The sequence below is a fragment of the Falco rusticolus genome, chromosome 7 (assembly GCF_015220075.1).
Source record: "Falco rusticolus isolate bFalRus1 chromosome 7, bFalRus1.pri, whole genome shotgun sequence".
Taxonomy (NCBI): Eukaryota; Metazoa; Chordata; class Aves; order Falconiformes; family Falconidae; genus Falco; species Falco rusticolus.
Genome location: NC_051193.1, coordinates 30,016,693 through 30,041,579, shown reverse-complemented (window position 1 = coordinate 30,041,579; position 24,887 = coordinate 30,016,693). Strand labels below are relative to the sequence as shown.

The 24,887-nt window shown below is 40.6% G+C and overlaps 1 protein-coding gene across 1 annotated transcript in view; it reads left to right on the top strand.

Annotated features, from left to right (window-relative positions):
* Positions 1-24,887, top strand: part of BRF1 (BRF1 RNA polymerase III transcription initiation factor subunit) — a 175,621-nt gene that overhangs the window by 22,438 nt on the left and 128,296 nt on the right. Inside the window, exon 3 of the mRNA XM_037396225.1 lies at positions 22,581-22,754. Within this exon, the coding sequence (XP_037252122.1) occupies positions 22,581-22,754 (174 nt within the window). The remainder of the gene's footprint in view (positions 1-22,580; positions 22,755-24,887) is intronic.

The window sequence follows — 24,887 nt, the reverse complement described above, 5'->3', positions numbered from 1 at the left end:
GGTCCGCTGCTTTGACGCAGGTTCTGGTAAGTCACAGAAGCATAAGCCACAACTTAGATGCTGGTGTCCCTGATGGCTGACTTTCAGGGTGTCTCAATAGCTTACGCACCTTTCTCAGAACTTCAGCTTTCAGGCTTTGCAGGCAACTTCACTAATCACCAAAGACTTGAAGAGACACAGAAACTGCTTATTTAAGAAAAACAAACAAACAAAAAAAACCCTCAGAGGCAGAAACGCCAGTCTTTATCAAAATTCTTAGAAGAACATATGCTGGTTAAAAATAGCAGCAGAATGTATTCCTGTTTCCCTGTTAGACTTGGGGACCCGTGGAGTTTGATTCAGAGGCATCTGAGGAAGCAGGGATCCTTCTGGTACTGTAGCCTCTCCTTCAGCACATGGAGAATCTCTTCTTTCTCAGGTGGCTAATGAGACCCTCTGCTTAATGATCTCCAGTTATCTTTGTTAAGAGACCAGTTCATCAGCTGATCTGGGACAACCATTTGGTTATGCATTGATTAATTAGTTCTTATTGAGTTCAGGTTTGAAAATTTTTATTGTCTTAAGCCTTTGCCATCTTTCTGTTTTGATAGGGAATGACATAAAAAGTAACCTGTCTTGGAGATGCTTTTGATGAGCTGCTTCTCCTTATAATGACAGTATCAAGGGAGAAGAATTGATGTCTCCTTTAATGAGATCTGTTATAGTTATAATGAATAGGGTCTAGGTTCCTTTAAGTAAAGAGTGCAGGTATAAAATATAAAATAAAAATAAAAACTAATGGTAGGATTTTGCCAAGAGACTGATGGACAACTGATGTAAAACTTTGAGCACCGCATTCCACTCAGCTGAAATACCTGAGTCAAGCTTTGATGGTCTGTCTTATTCTGTTCCTGTGTTTGCTTAGCCAGAAAAGGGAAAAATTAGAAAATGCACTTCTAAAATTCCTTGAAGGTGTGTGTTCAGTCTGTATGTGGACTCAGCACGATCTCTGTTGTTACCTTTTTCTTTTAATTTTGAAGATTGGCCTTGAAGTTGAAAAAAAAACAAAACTGAGGTCTTAAGTGAGTTAACAGACAACTTGTGTTGCCTTAACTAATAACAAAGAATATTTGCGTGTTCAGCTGCTTTGAATTGACCTGTTTGACTGGTGTCTTTCATGTTAGTTAAAGGTGTCTTTCATGATTTCCTTTGCTCTGTCTCCTCTCCTGTCTGTTCTGTCTCTTAGTTTATTAGTTGGCTGTGGGCCAGAAAACTGTTGTGCCAGGGAAGCACAAATCTCTGCTTCATTTTGACAAATAAAAAAAGAAATACATTTTAAAATTCTGCATGCCTGCGAAATTTATTGTGTGGATATTTAAGTTTTGGCCTCTGTTAACTTAAATTTTCTCCTTGTTAACTTTGACAATTTCAATGTGACAGAGTAGGACAAAGTATATCGCGTTTGTGGAATTCACTGATGGAGATTTATCTTCCTATAGCCTTGTGTAGGTACTTGGAACCTGTCATTTCTCTTGAGAGCATTCCTTAAAGACAGTTTACCTAGTAGGCTAATGTTTTTTTAAAACATTTGCTTTTTGAGTATCATTTGCAAGGGGATGTACTTGGATATTAATAGGACTATCTTCCTCCTTATGCAGCGTGGCAGAAAATAGGCAACTGCCTCTCTCATCTTTCCACCCCCTGTAGTAATGCCTATAAAATTCTGTGCTAGTAATCTGCTGCTTCTAACAAGCTTCTGCATTAAACCATTTTAGCTTTTGAATGTTGTTAGATAAACTCGAAATATACTTCAGGTAACATAGCTTTGGTTGAAGTTCCACGTAGCTGCTGCTCTCTTTTTTTTTTCATAATGGAAAATGTGTGCCACTTATATGGCATAGGACTGTTTTAAACATTCAAACGTAAGTTTTGAAGTGTTTGTGTCATTTCACAGGCACTATGGTTCAAAACCTGAGAGGGAGAATGTTGTTGCTTTTTAATGCTGTGTTCTTTGATAGCACCTGGTTTCCTTTTCATGTGTTGAAAGTGCCTTCTTGTTTTGCTTTACGAAATAAATTGGATAGCTTGTGATATGATAGTGCAGGGAAGCATTCCCTAAGCCTGAGGGTCTGCAAGTGTGATTTGCTGGTGGAGCTATTTCGGTTCTCTTGGAAGATGGCTTTTCTTAAATAATGGTCACAGCATTAAATGGAGAGTCTATAGGATTAACAAATAAGCAAAAATTCAGTGCTTGTGTATGCTGTTTTTATAAGGAAGACTATGATTTATTTGCTTGTGTTCTTGTAGACACACTTGTACACATTTCACCTGTACTTTGCAGCTGGACATGAGTTAGCTGTGGTTCTTCCAAGCTGCTTTCATCTCATCATGGCTGATGGTCTTGGAGGAACCAAGCATGCATCAGTTGATGTGGGATACAGGGGACATCAGCTTAAAAGTGTTCGTGACAGGGTGTGCAGGCATGTTGTATTCCTGCTACGGTCTGGCTGGTGGTGTTACAGCCCTGCATCTGGCACAGTATCTGTCATAGGCATCCAGGGTGGCTGAGGGAGCGGTATCAGAGCAGCACACGTGGTGATGCTTCTTCACAATGCTATCACCTCATGCCTTGTGCAGAAGTGCATGTGGAGCTTTGATTGTCCTTGTTGTTTTCCCAGTTGTGTGATAACATCCTCCCAGATGGACAAGCACTGCCATTGCACGTGCTATTCAAAAGTCACTCAGGCAAAGACTTTGGCTCCTGTTCAATGCCACTGCTAGAGCAGCCTTTCCCAGGCAAATACAGTATACCGCTGGAATGCCCAAATGTAAGTCTGGATATTGAATACGTATGAACAGAAACTACAGGGTTCTGTACTAGGTGTGAAATATGTTTGGTGGGAGGGTCGTCCTGTGTCTGGTACAGCCACACCAGCAAATTTATTAGCAGGCTGTCATATGTCAAGCCCCTGCTGAAAAAAGGAAAGCAAAAACCCCCTCAAAAACAAACCCTGGTCCCAGCCTGAACCAGAGCAACTCTGTGCACACATTAAGGTTTATTTTGGGCCTTGGTGATTGCTGTGCTGGATTTGCTGCGCTCCCAGTAGGTAGTAGCTGTGTCAGCCCAGAGAGCTGACGTGCTGTGGTGCGTGGGTGGAAAATGAGATGCTATGTAAAGGATCAGGAACTCCTTTGAGTGGTATTGCCATCAGAGGCAACAGTCTCATAGGGCTGCAGCTCTGGAGTCCAGTTCCACCATCAGCATTTCTAACAGCAAAGCCAGTTTGATCCTGGCATTTCCCAGTCCTCAGCTGCCCTTTCCCATTCCCCTTATACAAATATCCGGGTCTTAGCTCGGGCAATGCATCTGTTTACTGGAACAGAAAAAAAAAAAGCAAGCCACACCCAAGCAGTACCAGCCTTTTTTTCTTTTTTTTTTTTTTCTTTTTTTTTTCTGTTTCCCTTTGATCATTTTACTCCTCCACATGCCACCACTGAATGGATGATGTAGAGATGAGCAGGAGCCTCTTAAACCAGCTTTGCAGCAGGAGAGTCTGAACGCAGGGCTGTGTTGTGAGCTCTTCTCTCATTTTTTTTAATTTTTTTTTTTTCACAAATATGTATTTATAACCCATTGTCCTGTTACGTTCAGTCCTGCACAGTCAGAGCGAAGGAAGGTGTTTTCTGTTCTTTTGGCTTGGCTTAATATGCGTGGGAAGCTTTTTAGAAATGTTCTGTTCATTGACTGCTGCTAGCAGATGGATGCTCTCTGCTTGAAGTGCCTCAGGCCTTTCTATCTTCCGTTTTCTCCCCTTCCCTCCTCCCAGCACACACCCTGGAGTGTGCAGGCTGTGCTAATTTAGTCGCAACTTAAAAAGGAGTGGTGAAGAAGAAATGCTTAACTCTAATAGAATTCTTGTCGCTTGCGACGTCTTCAGGGAGTACTTTTTCATTTCAGGATCCCTAAGGATTTTTCCAGCAATGTGTGTTAGATGTTCTGTGATACAATTCTTAATGTGTTAGGACCAAAATGCTAATTCTGTTTATGTATTAATCTATTCAGAATATACAGCACACGTGACATCTAGTTTGATTTTTCAAGTGTTTTTAATAACCTAGGCCTGACTCTTTCCGAGGCGGCCTTTCCATCTGTATGAACCATAAACCAAACACCAAACCTCTAAACAGTCATTAACCTAGTATGTTAAAAAATTTGAACCAGTTACTGCATTTTACTAAATTGGCTGTTGCTGTCAAGAGCTTTTGACACTTACTGGTGGAAGTCGGCTGATGCTTGCTCTGAGGGGTTGGATTTGTTTTGCAACAGAATCACAAAATGTTACTATTCACTGGTAGAAATTGCATGTGTTTTTAATGGAAAAAATGCCAAATTATTCACTAGCAGAATCTAAAATCTGTTCTATAGTGGATGCCTTAAAAATACTGCATGGCTACAATCACCAGGTGGTGCTGTTACTGCTTAAAACGGTTTTTCAAAGTAAGTTTAAATTCTGCCATTGTCATAGTTATTCAACTGTAATTTCATGGGAGGAGTGGTGAGAGAGAAAATTTCTTTATTTAGTCACGTCTTTAAAGCAGAGCTTTTCCTGAAGATTTTGGGTTTGCTCTTCTGCTAGTTGCTCAGAGTGAAATTTGCTGCACATACCATTTTTACATCAGAGATGTTCATAAACTATATGGGATAATTTAGGAGGTTGGAGGCCAGGTGTGTGGGACCATATCTGGGCTGTAGCCTATGTGATTCCTTCTTGGGTGATTTTATGAAGGCTTGCATTAAGTAATGAAGGAGGATAACATTCAGGTTCTGCATGTTTTATCAAAGGGGGAAGGTTGAAGCGTGATGTCTCCTCATAAACTGAACATAATCTGTTTCATGAATGACACTAAATTTAACCTTGTGAGTTTTGAAGGGCAAGAACTCCAGCCTGCTGTGGAAAGAGGCTCTTTTAAAAAAAAAAAAAACAACAACCCAAAACCCCAAACAACTCCAAGCTCCTAAAACACAACTTCTATGTAATGTCTTCAATAAGCGTAATGCTATTCCTCTTATTTAGAAAAACTTTAGATCATACATATAAAAATATAGCAAAAAATAAGAATTTAAAAAAATGTCCCTCTACAGTTGTACGGTAATTAGAGTTGTAAAGAAAGCTGCTTTTTTCCTAAGGCTTTGCAGACTGGCTATTTATGGATAAACCATGGAATGGGAAATCATGAGTTTAAAGTTGCAAACTGTTCCTTTTGATGAAGATTTCCACCCTGCTCCCGCCTCTCTCCTTCCCCCCCCCCCCCCCCCAATAATTGAATCATTTTGGACAATAAAGACAGCCAAGTATGAGTCTGCGTAGACTAAACCTAAGTACTGCCAACCATGTAGGTAGAAGTGAAGGAGGTTTTAAGTAATTGAGGGAGGGGGGGAAGAGTTACCAGAAGCATACCTCTCCTGAAGGCATTATTATTGCTATCATTTAGATGTAACTTCTTACACTGAGAATGTAACACCTGAAAAATGAATTGAATTTTTTCCTGCGTAGTGATTTTTTTTTTTTACTTTGTTTTCTAATAACAATTATAAGCAAGTGATGCTTACAAAGCAGACAGAAGTACGGCCTGGTCTCCTCGAACCCAGGCTCCAGTGTGGGTAAGGACTGCCAGCAGTGTGGCAAGGAGTTGGGTTCAGCATGCTTCAACCTGGTTTTGAGCTGTGCTGTTTAGACCGAGTCTGAATGTCCGTGGGAGCTGTATTTGCTTGGCATTACTATTTGGGATCCCAAATATCTACCTACAAGTCTGGTTTTAATAGCCTGATTTAAAGCCTTCACGCTGTTACAACAAAGCTGTCCCAAACAAACACAGCATAAATTAAGTGAAAAAGTAGTTAATTGCTTAATTGTTTAAAAGTCAGTTCAGAGGATTCCTGCATTTTCAATCCAAAGAGGCTTCTCTTAAGTTTGAACAATAGAAAAATCAAACATGGATCTTTCTTCAAAGACAGATTGGTAACACTGAATGCAACAAAACAAGTGGCTGATCATATTCAAATGTGTGAATCCCTACAAAATTATATTGTGCTAATAAGCATATAAATTGTTTTTTAATAAAATAAATTAGAAATCGCTTTTTTAAAATATACATCTTTCTTCTATGTGCTCTAAACCCACACAGATAGTAATGATACTTTTGGGTAGTATATTATGAATTGCATAATATTAAGAAGGCATTTTAGGATCATAGTTTGATTCTGGGGGTATGTACAGAGCTGGATTTGTGTGCATTAGACCCTCATGCTTTCCTGTATGTTTGTCATTCATTAGAGAGAATGTATATGAATCGTATTTACATTTTACCTTAGATATATTTGATCGGTTTTATAAATCGATGTTCAGGGAAAGCATTCCATGCATTTTTGCAGTAGGAATCATGAACTTAGTATCGCTGCAGAGGGAGCTGTATAAGGTTCAGTAGTTTGCATTTTGCTTTGTAGCCATTTAGGTTGAATTTCTGAGAACAGGTTGCTCTCCAGACACTAGTCATTATGTCTGGTCAGAGTGGTGGGTTTTTTGATAACAGTATAGAACATGCTGAACCCGAAGATTGTTTCCTGTCCTTGTAAAATTGACATATAAGACACAGCCATCTTCCATGTTCTTCCATTTTAGAAAGCATCACATTATCTTGCCTAAAAGGGAGACACAAACACTGGAGAGTCTCCAGCCACACTCTCATGGGGTAGCATGCGTGCTGAAGCGTGGGTCATCATCCTTAGTAGTCATCCTTGCACTTAATTTCAGGGTTTTGTGGAGCCACTTGACGCAGAACGGCATTTCTGGTTCCACTAGGCATGCGTGCACGTATACATGCAAGCTTAGATGGATGCATAGAAATCCATTTGCATAGGAAAAGCTACTTTCTGAATCAGGTTAGGAGATTGATGCCTTTGCTTATGGAATATGTATACTGCATGTTTTGAGGAAGTAGATGGACAGCTGTAAACTTCTTCCAAGCTCTTTGTAGCATCTTAGACAAATCGGAGGAGTTGCCTGCTACCAATGCACTGCTCTCAAGGCTTGCTGCTGTACTTCTTGCCAGTGCTTGTCTCACTTTTCTTCCTTGCTCTAGCTGATGCCTGTAGAAAACGGCTTTTTCTTTTTTCCTTGGTTTGTGGCTCAGCACAAAATCTGAAGAGCATTGGGAGCTGGTGCAAGGGGTGGTGGTGGGATGGATGTGGGATGTCAGATTTCCCCTTTCAATTCTCTCTGGTAAGGTCATCCTCTGCTATTTTACCTGATCTGTTATAAAAGAAAGCAGACTTCTCCTAATCACTAAAAGATTAGAAAAATGCTCTTATAAAATAAAACTGATGAAAAATACAGCTGTAGCTTCTCCAGTTGTACCTAGTCTTCAGGCTGAGGTTTTCATGTGTTCTCTCCTGCTTCTTACCCTAGGTTTGCTGTGGAGTGAAGGGAAGAAAGCAGACTTCATATGAAAAAGCAGTAAATCAGTAATAGCTCTTAGTTTATCATTCACCCCTCTCTAAGTATACCAGCCTCCGTTTTAAATGTGAGATTAATCTGCAGTATTTGCTAATCCAAATTCATCCTCATTTCCAAAGGTGAGCACAGCTATCTTCCTATCATCAGCAAATTGGCATCTGTAAATGAGGGGGATTTTAGAGGGTTTGCCTTATTATTCTGAGCCCCATGCAGCTTGCCAAATCCAAGCAGGTGTTATGTTTGCTTACTTCCCTCGCCGTGAAAGCTCTGTAAGCTCAGGGAAATAGCTAGAAATAAAATTATTGCATGTCAGCTGAAATATTGTGATTTCATAACAGTACTAATATGGGTGAATAGCTCTGCAAATACAGTAGTTTTCCACCTTAAAACAAATATTTTTATATCTAAAGGCTTCTTTCTTGAGGTGGGGAAGTAATCTGACATTTTTAGCTGCATGAAATCTGTCTTTTAAGCTTAAATACATGGAAAATAATTTACAAGCTTGCATAGTGCTACTGCGGGAAAACGTGTATCTTGAGACTCTTCAAAATAATCTCAAAATAGATTTAGAACCTATAGTTCCTAACATGCACTAGGAAAAAAGAAAAAAGTACCGCTGCTGGTGCAAGTAGAATCAGTCCTTGAGTGTATCAAGAAAGAATACCACTTTTCAAGTGATCTTTGGAAGAAATCCAGGGTGCTTGTGAGGTGACATTTGTTGTCTGAGTGGTCTGTGTTATTCCAGCTGGCCCTATACTAAAAGTTAACTCTTGCTTACTGCCAGCTTCTTTCTTGGGAGTAAATGGGAATCTGTAGCTTTGGTCAAAATGATGTTGTTAGACATCCTGTGGATCATAAACACACTTCTGTCTCTTTCCATTCTTTATCCATGGTGAGTCTACCATGCATTGATGGTAGATGGTCTCCTCAAGGGTAGTTTGCACCCTATTTCAGATCCTGGAGAACTGGGAATAGAAATAATGTTCTTTTTGAAGGATTATAGTGGTTCTTACACACACTTTTCACCATTGGCTAGGCAGTTTGTCTGCTGTAGTGTGGGTAGTTTTGCTTCCTCCCAACTCTGCTCTTTATCTCTCTGGCATATACAACAGATTTCATTTCAAGATCATTGCAGTGTTTGATACCAGCTTTAAGAAGAAAAGGAAGCTTGATGTTGATGAAGGTGTTTGACACAGAGAAGAAAAAGCTTTGATGTTGTTTGGGATTTCTCAGAAACATTGATTTATCACACCAGAAAAGTCAAGTTGTGGGATTATGGTGACACTGAATATTAAGTACCAAACATAATCCTAAGAAAACTTCAGCAAAAGATAAAGATGAGCATAAAGGACTGTCAACGGTATACATGGAAACAAAAATCACCGTCTTCAAAGAGTACATTTGGAGATGCTGTTTCCTTTGCATCTCGCAGAAGTGAAGGACTGCCACCTGCCTCTGTGGTTCAACACGGGGAGCTGTGGGTGTTTTTCAGTCTCCTCCAGGCACACTCGCTCACTATGAAGCTGAGAAGAAGGATCCTTATGTCAGATATCCATTCCTGATTCAGTCTGTAGCAAGCATAAAAGGGAGACAACATAACAACAGCCACTTGGAACAAAATGTTGTTGAAGTTTGAGTGCTGTGATTTCAAAACTATAAGAGGCACAGTTACCAGAAGTTAAAACCACAATTGATTCTGGGCTCTCAGAAATGTTTAGTTCTGCCGAGTTCAGCTTCCCATCTATAAAAGCATGACTTTCATTAGGAGTTGAATGCTTGTGATAATTAAAGCTGGATTAAACAAAGTGGCACCTATACTACTTCTATGGTAATGTAGGATACAGAACTATTAACTTGAGTGTGTCCTGTTGCTATTATAGCAGCCAGTGCCATGGATATGTGGATGTAAGGTTATTTTGCACAAAGCTAGGCAGAATTTCATCTGCCTATCTACATATCCTAATACTCTAGAGTAAAATACAAAAGGTAGAAGGCAGGAAGGGCCAGTGATCATTTTGTGGAGGAAAAACATGGTCCTTGAGGTTCATTAATGTAGCAGTAGGACTTCTGAGGCCTTCAGTGAGGAACGGCTTGTAGCATAAACAGGTCTGAGGCTGGCAATTGATAGAAGTGTTTGCTTATTCTTTTGGATCTTAAAAGAGGTCACTAAATAGACTTTACTGTATGGACCCTACCAAAGCAGTGTGTTAGGTCCAAGGTGATGCTGATGTTATGCGATTCCTTAGGGCAGCTTCCTTCATTGCAGCTTCACAAAGTCAAAGAGGACAACAGTAAAAACTCATTTTGGTTTTTACAGCACCTGCCGAACTGATTTATAGCCAACTTATTTTAAAAAAGAAATTTTCCAAATACTGTCACCAATCAGAAAAATGCTATAAAGTTGAGACCTGTCTGTAGTCAGACTCGGGCAATATTAAATTCGTATAGATCATTCTCACAACTAGTGTAAGAACTATTTCTGGGGTATGTTGCAATCAATACTCTTGTGTTGAATATCAGTGTCTACTCTGTAGGAGCAGTGACAATATCAGGGGAGAAGAATCCATGTCTGTCTTAATGAGATCTGTTACATTGCTGCATAGCAATCATCACATAAATCCACTGATTTCTGTTTAAGTCTTTAGTCAGTACGTTCTCTGGTAGCTATTTTTCACCATGCCATATTACCTAGGGGAAAATGAATTAATAATACGTCTAGTCTTGGGTATGTATGTTTAATGGATGATCTCACATCCTATCTTAGAGTCATACTGCACAGAAAAAACCCTGTTGTAATTGATCTTTGAGGTTGAGCACATAAAGAACAGGAAAATGTAAATGTGCTTACCCAAAACATTCTTTTAACTTACTAACTGGCACACTAGAGGCAAGTGAATTGTCTAGAAGAGCAAAGAAAGTTGGTATCTAAAGAATTGGTTATGGACAAAATTTCTGATTCTTTGTTACATGAACAAGTTTTGAGACTTTTTGTGGGGCGTGTTGTTAATACAATATTTAATTTAGAAAAACTAGAATGGAGTGGTGACTACGGGGCGGGGGGTGGGGGTGGGGTGGGGTGCGGAATCTAAGAGGCAGGAACCTGAGCAGGTGGATCTTTGCTGTTTGGGTCAGGATGGTTTGATGGACATTGGGTCTGCATTGTTCTGCTGCCAAACTGAGCAGGCTGGAAAGCTGTGGACTGAGTCAGGAGAGTCAGCAATTTGGGGAGGAAAGGGTGGGGGGATTTTTTGCCCCGTTCTGTACACTCAGGATACAGAATGATTCTGTCTGCAAAGAGGCTTTTCTCTTAAGCTTACAGTTTTGCAAAAGCAGAAGAACTTACTTTAACATAGTAAATCATTGTAGCCCATTTGTCTTAAATGGGATCACTCTGCATCACGCATTTTTCATCTGTTTTGCTCCTTGTGGATTCATATGTTCCAAGCAGTGGGAGTTTCCATCAGTTCCCTTGGGAAACTGTTATGAGGTCCAATGAGTTTTGTGGTAAGTTCCCGTTAACATGCTGCTTATATTTTCCTTTAATTTCATGTTATTAGTCCTTAGGCATGAACTCATGCTTGTATCTATTTATAGCTTAATCTTCCATTGTCTTCAAGAAATCTAGGGGCCTTCTGCTCTTAACAAATCATGTTTGATAATTTGGTGAAAGCTTTAAGTTCAATCTCTGGGTCTTTAAGCACCCACCCCCAATTTTTCTTCTGTGCTCTCCATCTTTAATTCTAGGCAGATCAGGGTTCCTGAAGAGGAGAATGAAGTCTAGTGAGAATTTTCTTCTCCTGAAACAGTTGCTGATGACGTCCCGTATGTAAAGGGTGGTTTCATATAAATGGATCACAAACATGCAGATAGAAAATATTTGGCGTAATTGAATAATATCTGAGGGCCACGTTGGCTCTATAGAAATACATAGATGGCATTGTAATTCTAAGTTTTTACTAGAATAGTCTATACATCTGACTTTTATAAATGTTACTGTTTAAAGAAATATAAGGCTGTTCCTGAAATATGTTCATTCTCTCTTTAAACCTAAATCTCCTTTCAACTCCAAACCAAAGCAGATAGCACTAAGAGACTGGCTTGATAAATAGCATCGCTGATTCACTACATTGTTTAGCTGAGATTTGTGGCAACCTTCATTTATGTTTAGTTTAAAACGGAAGGAAATGCCAAGTTGAGGCTGAAGCACTGTCCATAACTTCTTTCATCATCTAGGGGCAGCATACAGATAAAATTTTCAGGGGTAGGTGTAACTGATCTAAACGGGCCTTTTGTAGTGGTAAAGGAGAGCAGCCCCCTCAGATTTATACTCCTTTCTTGTTAGCTATAGCTGATGGACTCGGCTGCCAGGGACAGACTTAAGGGCAGAATATCATTCTGTAGCTGCAGCCTGGATAGATTGATGCTGTCTTACCAAACTGCCAGGTTTCTTATCCCTCTTGTATAAAGGAAGAAGTATTTGACCGCTCTTGTCAGCTTCATATAAAAGTACCTTAAATAAGTATTAACCTAATACAATCTTGCTTGCTTTTGTAATGGCTTTGTGCCTTTCCCAGCTTGATTTCACTACTTCTCTCTTTCTGCTTCCATTTTTAGATCAAGTTTTATCTCTTATCCCTTTGATATCTTTAATAACTGCTTCTTTTTCTTCACCCCCCTCAACTACTTCTCTCTGCATTCTTTTTGCCCTTCATGCTTTCTCCCTTCTCATAAAGAAATTTGCCAATTAGTTGACACCTATGAAATTTCTACTTTTGGAATGAGTGTGTTGTACATGTTCTTTGATTGCCAGTTGGGTAAGGTCTGGATGGGGAGAGGGTGCCCTTCATTAGATCTGCATGTAGAATTAAAGGGGAAAGGAAGGAAAGAAAAGAAACAAAACCCCCAACCACCTCCACAACCAGAGCCCGAAGTAGCTTTGGGCTCACAGGCTTTTTTTCAGTCCTGAGGAAGCAGCAGCAACCTGAAGTCGAGTATGGGTTGAGAGCAGAGTGGGTATTAGTCTGTCAGTAAGGTCTTTCCTGCCTACACACTTGGATGATGGAGAGTGGAAATAACTTACCACTAACAGTTGTATTTTGACCAGAACAACTGGTGTGCAGAGGAGCAGGGCTAAACTCTAGGGGAGGAAAATTGTTCTGCATGTGTCTGAGAACAGGTAATTTCTCAGACATGTTTTAAAAGGTAAGCATTAAAGATGGACCTGGGAAGTAGGGAGGGTTCACAGAAATGTGCAGTACCCTCTTGGCAGGAAAAGGGAAAGGCTGGACTGGCTTTTATAGTGGGGAAGGTGGACTAAACAGGAAGATGCTGTTTTATTATTTTTTAAACAAATTTAGTATGTGTGACCTAAGCTAATAGTTGCTGCAGTGCAGCTGAGAATGGTAATTGTTCAGCTGCAGTAACAATTACTTCTGTTCTTGTCCCTGTCCTCTTGGCCTCAGTGGCAGCTCTGGCCAGGGGATACCTTTAGTTCCTCCATCCTCCTCATCCGTGCGAAGCACTTTGACTTCTGGGCCTGCTGTCTGCTTCTGTGGTGTCCACAAGACTGAAAAATGGCTGCTCTCAGTTTTTACTCTTCTTTGCCTTGCAAAAGCCTGTGTCTGTGGGGAAGGTGCTAGAACTTGCTGTCAGTGAGCGGTAGCACAGCACCAGTTTATATGCTGTAAAGTTTTTCATTGCAGCGATGGATCCTTTTATATTCAGTCTTCATTTTTGTTTTATTTTAAAGATTTTGATAACTCTTACCAATAGGCAACAGAATTTTCTCCTATATTGCACTGTAGTCTTCAATTTTTCTAGCTGTGTAGATTGATGAGAGTGCATGTTAAATGCTTTTTGCTTTGTAGATTTGAAACAAATTCTGATCTTTCTCATAATGCTAGAATTATGGTTTTTTTAAACTTTTAAAAAGTGATCTTTTAAAAACTGTCAGATTATGTCATGAACAATTTTTTTTTCTTGCAGTGATGTAGAAATAGGTTTGGATGCTTGAAGGTAGTGCTTAGATCAGCAGTAATGCTGTGTGACAGTAGAAATGTTTCATTTCTTGTTGTGACAGGAGTAACAATTGGTAATTGATAAGTGCGGGGGAAAAAGCTTTATGTGTATATAGATACAGAAAAATCTCTAAGAATAACTGTCACTTAAAATGTAATTAAAAAAAATAAATCACTGCCCAAACAAAACAGAGGAAGATTAAAGCAAAGCCTAACTGATGGTGCTTTCAGAAGGAAATCTTGAGTGCTCAAAAGCTACTACTACCTAAAAGTTCTTGGGGTCTCAGATTTTTCTTTCTAATTCTGCTAATGTCAGATAGATAAAGGTTATGCTACATTAATCAGTTCTTGCCAGTAGTGCAGCTTTCCAGCTGTTTTGACTTTGAAACAGCTGCAAATCTTGCATGAGTAAAAAATTCGGTTAAAACTTTTGGATATAGATAAGTCTGTACTTGCTTGCTTCTAAAGTTAATCTTACACAACCTGAAGTGAAGCATTCTAATATACAAACAACTAATGAACCCGTTAGCATTTATTTAAACTGTGATAAGTCAGACTTTTGTGTAAGCTCACTTGTGTGAGAGGAGTGGCGAGGGCTGGGAGCAGTAGCAGGGAAGCAGGAGGAGGCGCAGGGATAGTGTGTATGTCTCTTTGACCCGTTTAGGCCGCAGTCTCACATTTGCTTTAAGTCGATCCACATGTACTCTGCTGCTGACAGCATTTCTCCTCGCCCCCAGCCTCATTCTGCTGCCGTTACGGCTTGGGAGGCTGCTTGTGGAGTTATATGAGGGAACTGGTCCAAATGAAAATTTTGACTTTTTGTTCCTTGGGCTGATGCTCAGCAGAGCAAGTTCCCTCATCTGTACCAGCATGAGGCTGCGTAAATGTCGTGCCGGAGGTGGGAACTTTGTCTGCAGCAGCAGCTTGGGCTTTAACTTGACTTAAAACTGTCATGATCCAATACCTTCCGATGCTAGTGAATCAACAGGCAGGGATTTTGTTGGTTTTTTTTATTTTGTTAGGTTTTCTTTTTTTTTTAATGTCAGCATTGCTACTTTTACTGTTCGTTGGCCTTTTTTGTTACAGGCTCACTGAGATAAAGCTGCTTCTCACTCATGGTATTGTGTGTGTTGCTGGAAATGCTCGGTGTGATCGCTGCAGCCATCGCCTCTGTTTCCTCCCTGCCTTCCCCCATTGTTTGCGCTTTAATGCCACATGGCTGTGGTTTCCCAGTTTGACAAGTAAAGTTCATTAAGGCCTTTACAAGCAAGAAGTACTTTAGATGGGCTAAAAAAAAATAAGCAGGGGTAAGAGAAACAAGCAAGCCACTGTGTTAAGGATGATGGGGCAAGATTAGTAACAGGTTAGGTGCAGCCCATGAATAAACTGTATGACTTCTAGTCTGTTGTTGAAGTGGGGGTGGCAGTTAAATGGATACTGGGAATGAAATGGCAGCGGTAGAAGTGCCACCTGTGAGGGAAGCAGAATTCCAGGAACTGAATGGAAAAAGAGGAACAGCTTACAATGCCAAATATTTTGGAGTGGGTAAGGCAAATTAATTTAAATGGCCAGTTGCTGTATATGCAAAGAGGCTGTCCATGTGGAAGTGGTATCATATAATCGGGGAATGGAAAAAGTGCTTGAGGAGGGGGGTGGGGGAAGTTTCGTGGGCGCTTTGTAGGCCTGCTTTGGCATTAATGGAATACAAGGGCCGATTTTGAGGGAATGAATACTTAAAGAAGTACAGATAAGTGCTGGGAAGAGATGTTAACAGCAGATTTTCTAGGTGAAAGAAAAGTAGCTTAGTATCAAATATTTAAGAAGTGGTTGGAGTAGTGACCACTATCTGAATTTTTAAGCCATTAATCTTAAAGATGCATGCTACTTCTCTTCAGCTGAATAGATGAGCGAACATTTGACATGCAATGGAAGGGCTTTACCGGGAGAGATGGGGAGCTGCACCTGGTAGTTGGGGCACTCTCATGGGAGGCAAAATGGATGGGACTGGATTGTTGTCAGCAGGCAAAGAAATTGTATACAGGTCTCTGCACTGAGATAGTCTGGTTCTGGCCCAAAGAAGATAAAGCGGAGGCATCAATCCTCCAGTAAACAGGTCTGGATTAAGCCTTTTTTTTTTTTTTAATTATTATTTTTAACAAGGATCAGTTTACTGATTTGGTTTTCTGTGTGTCCCCACAAGCAGTTGTGCTGGTGCAGCTGGTGGAGTATCACAGGGAAAAAGGGTCAGGAACTGTTTGTCTCTGCTGAGGTAGCAGGAACAGAGTGGTACCCTTGGGCAGCCCGTGAAGCAGGTCTGCCAGGTGACACAGGCATGGGGATGCATCAGTTTGGAGGGGGGCTGAGTGTGCACGGACCCCTGGTTGCTCAGCCCTGGGGCTGACACATCCTGGGGAAGAGCATGGGTCTGGGGATGTGGGGTGCACCTACGATTAGATGGTCATGACAGTGGTGATTTGAGGCTAGGCTGAAGTAGGCAAAAGCATGGGAATGAGGCCAGCATGTTCATCGCTTTCCTCATAGGCAATTAGGTGTTGCTGGGTATAACTCTTGGCTATCCTTAATAAAATTAAAGGTCTTACTGTGCTGGGTCAGCACTGCTGTAATGTCCTACAGTGCTGCTACTTTTACTGTTCGTTGGCCTTTTTTGTTACAGGCTCACTGAGATAAAGCTGCTTCTCACTCATGGTATTGTGTGTGTTGCTGGAAATGCTCGGTGTGATCGCTGCAGCCATCGCGTGTTTCCTCCCTGCCTTCCCCCATTGTTTGAGCTTTAAATATTTTCTTGTCTTTGATCATGGGATTCTACCCTTGATTAGGTTTCTGGGACTAGCCTTCATGAGGAAGCCCTGCTGATATTCCTGGACTTTCCTTGTTGTGGCTTTGTTTGTTTGTTTTACTTATTTGAAATACAAATAACATAGAAGCCTGGCATCCAGCAAAGAGCAGGAAATTCATTCAGGCTTTGAGCTGGGACTTGTGGAAATTGAAAGATATGACAAAGCATACAGGGATGCCCACACATAAAAAGTACTCTTCCCCCCCCCCCCTTTTTTTGGGAGCCTTTTCAAAGAAATAAAATTTGGGTTTTCACTCCAAATGCAAAATAAAATCTGCACATTAAATTCAGTCAGTAAAGTAATTCAAATTCTGGGAATGAATACCCAAGCAAAACCCATCCAAAACATTCCTTTTAATAGAATCTAGTGTTTGTTACCATAACAATCCTTTATATTTGTGTTGGGTTTTTTTGGGGGTGGGCAGAATTAGTGCTGTTTTAACATGACTCTACTGCCTGATTCAGGTGGTGCTAGTTTCCAGGGCCCCTCAAGCAAATTGGAGAAAGGGGGGAAAATCTGTATGCCTGGATTTTTATGATGCAGTTTAGTATCATAATAACTCGTTTAAGCTCTGGCTGTGTACTGCCTGTTATTTCCCTGGAAACTTATGCTTCATACTGAAAAGTACTACTTGGAAATAGCAATGTTAGAGTCTCTCTCCAACTGAGGGGAGGCTTGCAGATGAGCAGGCAGAAGCCAGATAAGAGTAATCTATAGCTGTCGCTGCTTGACATTACTGACTTTTAAGAGATCCAAAAAAAAGTATGATTCCTCTTGAACAGGGGAAGAGAACAAGATGTTTCTGTAGTAACGAGATCATAAAAGAAAGAAAATTGCTTTTAAAGAATGGGTCTGATTTTTTTTCCCCTCTTTCTATTTTGCTCCTATTTATAACTTAAGCTGCAGTTTTGCCATCAACTGCCTCTTGTGTAAGCATTTAATATTACCAAGATTTTCTGCAAATCTACTTTCGTTATAGTGATTTCTAGCCTACACATTTTGTTTTGTAATAACCACTGTTTCCTCCATCAAAAGAACAGAAGTTTTCTGAAATAAAAGGATAGTAGCATTCAGCGGTCCTATCTGAACTTGTCAGTTAAGGTCTTAGGTGCCAGTTCAAAACACTGAGGTTGGCATCAGTTGAGAAGATGACGGTGTCTCTTTCAGCGTACTGGGAGTAGATGAGTAGAAATGCTTTTTTTCAGTAGGCTTGGAACTAAAAACTGAAAAAGGCCTTTTGTTTTTAGATGCAGATTCAGGAGCGTGATAAACTTTACTACTTGGTAGCCTGGGAACTTGATTTTGTATGTTGCTTACAGAAGCATGAGCTTCTCTCTCTCCCCCTCCACCCTGATGCTATGATGAGCCTTTGAAAAATAAATGGGAACTGCCTGGTATGTGTCCTATGTGTCAAAAAATTTCTGTGTTTTCTAGACTTCAGTTCTTTTGCTTTTGAAAGGAGAATAATTTTACTTTTTTACCAGTGAGAGGAGGGGGAGGATTTTTGTAACCTTGCTCATGAGCTTCCCTGCCTTTTTAGAAAGACACTGTTCCTTGTCCTTTTCCCCAAGGTACTTAAACACCACTTTAATGCCATCACTAAATTGCAAGGGCAGCATGAAATGTAAGCTTTGACCTTAAAGGCTCTGTTTCTTTTGGTTTAAAAAAATAATCCCAGGATCTCTCAAAAACCTGTAAGGCTCAAAGGAGGCAACTCTTACGGCAAGTTACTAATAAAAGATGTACCTACTAAGAGACTTGTTTTACCCCTGTATATTTTGTCTTGCATGTTGTACTTTTGCCTAGCAATTTTGACAAAATGCAATACTGATTTCTGACTCTTCCACAAGATGATATTCCTTTATGGTACTGAGATAGTAGTTGCAAGTTTTTGGAGTAGTGTCCCACTCAAACTTCTTTTAAAAAAACTGTTCTAGTGGATAAAATGGAGAAGAAAGTAAAGAAGCTGCTGGTCTGAGTTTTGTTTTGCAACCCAGAGCACGACAGGGTGTAAAGGTGTGGCAGTTATGTTCTTTTCCATCCAGTAAAGCAGTTCAATTTGTTTGAGTTTGTAACACTGCGATGTAATCTAGTGAATACAGAATTAAGCAGATTGCTAATAAATTGCATTGTAACATTGGATATTCCTGCTGTTTTGGCTGAGATCATAAGGCTTGTTGCATTCTTGCAGATAGCTGAACCAGCTCACTGCACACTAGGACCATATGGTCAAACTGGCGGAAAGGGCATTAGCCAGCCGTTAGGGCTGATTGAAGCCACGCTGGTAGTCTAGAGACAAACGATAGAGACAGTCAGGCGATAAACAGCAAATGGAAGGTTATAAAATGCCACCCAGCTAGTGAGGAGCAGTGGGAGTTGGGAGTATGTTCAAGGGCTGATAGACATAATGCGGTATTGTAGGCTGGCTGGAGGGAGTTGCTCATCTTCCCAGCCCTGTCGCTTTTGCAGCTGCTCTGCAGCTCCTCCCTGCGCTGGCCATATTGCTGGGGGAGCAGCACGTAAGAACGTATCTGAATGCTTAGCAATGTTTGTGGCTACTGTGGCACAGTTAGGAGGACTCTTCATGTTGAGGACAAGCAGTATGAATGGGTATTTGATCTCTGCTCGTGTTTGTCAACAGTAACTGGAGCATTGGATACAGAATTTTATTTCGATCATTTATTTTACTATGCCCAGTTTCTCCAAGCATGAACATTTGCTCTTCAGTTACCAACAGGTTAAATTGCTGTATTTATAGTTAAATAAAATATTACGGAGATGCATTTTTCAGCCCTGGAAATGTCAGGTTAGAGAGATGAGCAGAAAAGGTTGCAAGTCACAAAATTACGTACTTTTGGTCATCATCTGACTGGGATGAGGGCACTGTACAGCAGTTTGGTATGGTACTGCTGTACTGGGGCGACAGCCATTTAGCCGATGCCAGCCTTTTCTTGGAGTGACCTCTTGAATGGAGATGCTGCTTGAATATGTGAAGGAACCAGAAGGAGCACAAGGTAACTTGTGTTCCCTGTGGAGAAATCTGGAGGCATAGTTGCTAATGCTGACTTTTGCAGCGATTTTTTTGTTGGTGTTACATAAGATACCAGAAAAATAGAATTTTGTTGTCATGTTAAATTTAAGGAGTGGGGGTGGTGGTGGGGGAACAACAAAGCTTTTGATCTTTCTTTAGTAAACAGGAGACTGGTTACAGAATGTAAATGTTTATCTTGGATGATGCTATAAGTAGTACATTTCTTTCTCTCTCCTCACAGATAAGGACAAAAACCAAGTTAGTCATCAAGATGCACATAATTTCTAAGATGTTTTTGTCCTGCTGTAAGTTGCTCGTTTTGGGGATCAACAGCAGTGTAACGGTTGTCTTATTTTTCCACAAACTATGACTGATGCAATGCTGCAAAGCCATTTGAGGGAGTACTAGCACACAGATTTAAAGCCTTCGTTGGTCTGCTGAAGACTGAGTAAAACATTCAAAGAAATAGCATTTCCTGAGTGGACGAGTAGCTTTCTGTGCTCTTAGGTCTCTTTGGTATTTGTCAGTAGACAATGACTGGTCACCCCTAAGGTAATTGCATTTTAAAAGATGGATGTTGGATGAAGAACTCAGCTAAAAAAACATATATTACTCAAATAAGCATACTGTTTATGTAGGATGGATTATGATGAATTATATTTCAACATTTGAAATTATGAAAAGGTTAAATACTCAAAGAATATTAATGGTAGTTCAGGGATGAGACTAGCTCAGTGGGAAAAATAGCTTATGAAAGAAATTATTTTCCAAATATCTTCCTCAATATTATTTTTTTTTCTGTTCTGGTATGATTTTGTTGCTAAAGTGCCCTCCGAGGTGTGGAGTCCTGAATGAGAGTGGTGTTCTTGGGAGAAGGATTGCCTCGTGATGGGGATGGGCCAGGGGAGTGCTGAGGGAGAAGTCTCATGGATGCTTGTGCTGTTCTTACTCTGCATCTCCAGCTCGTTTGGGCTGTTCTCTGGCATATGCCCAGGACCACATCAACTGCTGCTGTGCTGGTGGCATGGGAAGCTTCCTCATCACCTCTTGCACCACCTCTGCACCACCACCCTGGCCCTTGTGGAGCCTGGTGGGCCCTGCATACTGGTTCCACCATTAGCCCAAGAAGCATTCAGGAGAGCATGTGCCTCTTCCTTGGCATAGGAGCCACTGTCCTCTGCAAAAACTTTACTTAAAAGCAAAATTCAGACAACACTTAAAACTGCTGAAATTGTTTCTTTTTATCAGCTGCCTTTGTGGCTTTGAGGACATTGAATTGGACCATCTGTCTTAAAGGGAATGCTGCTCATTGCCCAAAATCTCTACAGGTGACCGTTCCTTGTGTCTTCACCTTGGCAGCCATGCATTGCAGAATACAACCAGATAAAATAAGTGATGGGAAGAGGCAGCTTTCTATAGCCTCACAGATCCACACTGGCCTCTTGAGTGGACTTGTTTGGGGAGGGGTTGCTCAGGGAAGCTGCTTTGATGCCACTGCAAAAATGAGTTTCAGTACTGAAGGCTAATAGCGTTATTATTTCTTTCCCCTCACAGATGAGTGCAAACTGATTCTTTGTTAGGGACATAAAAGTCTTGATTCTGCTTCAGCATACAGGTTGTAGAGTGGGAAATAAAATTCAGGGGAGAGTGACTGCTAGTTAGTGTCTTAGTTTTGGGAAGATGTAGCGTTTGTATTTGGGGCTGGTGAGCACCAGTCCAGGGCCTGCTGATGGCAGTGGAAAAACTGTTCGCTTTTTGGGCTTTGGATTACTCCAGATTTTTTTGTACCCATACCTCCTGTGGGAAGTGATATATCCTTCCTCTGTTATTTCGTCAACCACATGGGTTACACCTGGTTGACCAACAATGTGCCTTAAAGGAGATCCCATCGATGAGTGCACTAATTGCCACTCGTGGAGGGGGGAGAAGCTATCGCTTTGTGGCACCTCCTGCTTGGCCGGAGTCTCACTGACCCTGGCTGCGCGCCAGAGTCACCTTTTATTAAAGCTGAATCGAAGCAATGTCTTTGGCAGGAGGTTGTTGGGAGGTTAAGCATTTGTACCATGTTATTAGTGATGATGGTGTAGGGATTTGCATAAGATCGAGCTGGGTGGTCTGTGGAGGTGCTGGTGGTGTTGGGGTGAGCATCGCGTGGTGGCTGTGGCTGTCCGTGAGCAGTGGTGGCCGAGGCGCGTGGCGGGCGCTGTGCCCCCTGCAGCAAAGCCACTCATGACATCTCTCAAGGGAACAGATGAACGTTTCCTGTAAATACATGTACTGGAAACATCTGCCCAGCACAATGAATTAAAGGATTTTTCTTGATGTGCTGTCTGACCCCGTATGCAGAGAAGCTTCAGTGCTCTGTTTTCCTCATGACTTCCCCATCTTTTTCTTAAGTTGTCTTTTCAGCACACTCTTCTGAAGCTGGAGCTGTGAGGATGGACTGGATCTTGCTTCCCACATCTGTCCCAGCAGCTGTACTGCTTCCTGCCATGAATCATCTGAAATGCACTTTTTTTTTAATTGTTTTATTTAAGGGTGAAGGCATATTTGTTTTCCTGAAGCCACAGACTAACCTCGACAGTCTGGCAGCCAAGCCCTAAATGGGGGCTGGGGTGTGCAGGTGTTCGGAGGAAGGAAGGGCACCATTGGTGGTGGTCACGGGCATGCCTGGAGCAGAGCTTCTTTCCTGGTGGGCTTTGGCTGTGGTCAGAAGAACTGCAAACTTCATTGCTTCTTGGAGAGCTGCAGCAAAATGTCTCTGTTTGCATGTCAGTGTCAAACGTGCCATTCTGGCTCTCAGAAGTTCATTGCTGCAGCTAACCAAGTGCCAATTGCCAAATTATGTTGGGGGAGAGGGGCATGATCTTTTGTCTGAGAAGTCTTGGCCATATTTTTGGATCCTTTCTGGGGCTGATGTTTGTGGTTTTATTTTCCAGACCTCATTGATTGCATGTATTTCAATTCTAGCAGTCATTTAAGGCTTTTTTTTGTCCTGAGAAGCTGAGGATGTATAGTTCCTCCAACTTGAGAGGTTACTGTATTTCACGCGGAGATGAAATCCAAAATCCGCCCCCTCAGTTTTGTCTTTTAAAAAAACACTCCAAAAAAACCCCAACCCAAAATCACATTAACTACAAACTTGTTAAGCAATTTTTTTTTTCCTTGTTAATTTTTCTAGGGAAACGTCAGATTCACCACTTGGGAAACCAGCTTCAACTCAATCAACATTGTCTGGATACTGCCTTTAATTTTTTCAAGATGGCTGTGAGCAAACACCTCACCCGGGGGAGAAAGATGACCCACGTAATTGCTGCATGCCTCTACCTGGTGTGTAGGACAGAAGGAACTCCTCGTATCCTTTCATGCTTAAATAAATAAACCACACTTTTAGCAAGTCAACTATCCCAGTTAGACCTTGTTTCAGAATTTGAAAAGGTAAGTGTTTAGGAGCTAACTCTGTCTCTGTTGGTTTTTGTAGAATGAAGTGAATGGGAGTTTTTCCTGTATGTGGTTCAAGTAAAATTTTTCCTTTTCTCAACGTGCAATACTTATTATTTACAAGGAGCTTATAAATGTCACTCTGCCACACATCAATAACCCTAAATTTCTTCTTTCTCAACATTTTCTTCTAGTGTAAAGTTGCACTTTTCCTGTGCTTTGCTAGGGATTATTTGTTCCTGGTGTATGTTCTGTTTTGTTTTCCTTTTTTAAAACAAATGAAAATTAACCTCAAGCCTTCTGCAGTGTCAGCATTAAAGAACAGATATGAGTTCTAGTGGGTTTCCCATCAAGATGCTTGGATTACCTTCTTTTAATGCTTGTGGGAAGGACAGTATTGCTCCCATTTTAGTTTTGGGGAAAAAGCATTTGATAGATTCTGAAATTTGCTCAAAAATCATACAGGAGATCAGTGGCTGGAGGTGGGACTGCACACAGGCCAGATTTGCAAGTGAGTACTCCTTGCTCCAAGTCAGCTCTGTTTTTGTATTGTGGAAAGAACTTAATTAAAATCTATGTAAGCTTTAAATACTGATGACCATCCAAATTTGTTTGGGTTATAGTTTTTTCTTTTATGTTGTCTTTCAGTTGCTGGGATTTGGAGTTCAGTATCAAACAATTCTGTGTTATTTTAGTTCTTTTCTACTTTAAAGCTATATGTGCATATCGTCAGTATTCTGTTCAGTTTGATGCTTTCTCTAGGTTGCTGTTCTCATTCTGTATTTTACCAGTCGAACAGCTTAGCTTTCCTTTTAAGATTGAGATTATGTTTTTGTTTTAGTTTTGGAAACTACATTCAGTATTCTAAAATTAGTGCTTTCTGATAGTGGCTGTGGTCATTGCATTTCATGGTTAAAAAACAAAACTGGTTTTGCAGGAATAATGGAATTAAAAGGAAGACTTGCCTATTACATCGGTCTCTTCTAATGTATAGTCTCTGTGTGAACTTTGAACAGTATATTTATCATATACCATAAAGACTCTGTTGATTTAAAAGCATTACCAACAATTTTTTTATGCCCATGTCACATTTTCAAAGTAATTTATTTACAGTCGTTATTTGATACTACTGAATGATAGCCTAGCTGTAATACATAAATCCATTTTCCCCCACTAGTAGTGACAAAAAAGCATTTGAAGCAGTATAAGCTGTAAGAGGCAAATGGGTACATTTAATGTAGCATCCATCTGTGCAGCAAGTATGACTAACTTTTCTAGCAAAAAAACCAAACCCATCCTTTGCTTGCTTAATATCCTTCTTTAAAGTATTTCAGTGTGTATCTGTTATGTGCAAGATGTGCTGGTCTGGTTGACGCTTCATGAATACCTAAATTCATTTCCCAACTCTTTTCATTAAGTGGAGGTCTTCTGTGATACTTCACATAAAATACTAGGAGTAAAGTATGAATAAGACTGCAGAGTTTCTGTATCAGTATCATAAAGTATTTCATGTTCGTTTGTACAGTTACTGTGCCACCTGGGAATCAAGAAGTACTGGTGCATGACTGTATGGCTTGATTTTGGTAGTGTTGATTTTTTAAAAATCCATTAGATTACTTAATTTTGTCGTTGTTATTAAGAATTTAACTATGTTACTTTGGGAGAGTGAGTTCAGCTTCTGCCTGTGTTCTGCTGTTTGGATGGTAGTTTGTTTCTGGCTTGGTGGTGGGGGTTTTTAGGGTGGGTTTTTTTAATATTTAAAGCTCAGTGTGGCTTGAAAAACAAATCCCAAATAAACGATGGATTCTGAACACTGAAATACAAGTTCCTTTTCTGGTATCTTGTCTGTTCATTAGAAACTTAAAAACCTGAGAGCCACAGGTGCATATTGCTGACCCTTGCAATTAAAATACGCCTAAGCCTCCACAAATTAATTATGATGATCATTACCAGTGTGTTGTCAGATCTAGGCTGGAAACAAATACAATACAGAAATGCACTACAGGAGGCAGGAGTGTTCCCAGGGCCTTTGGTCCAGAGGGACCAA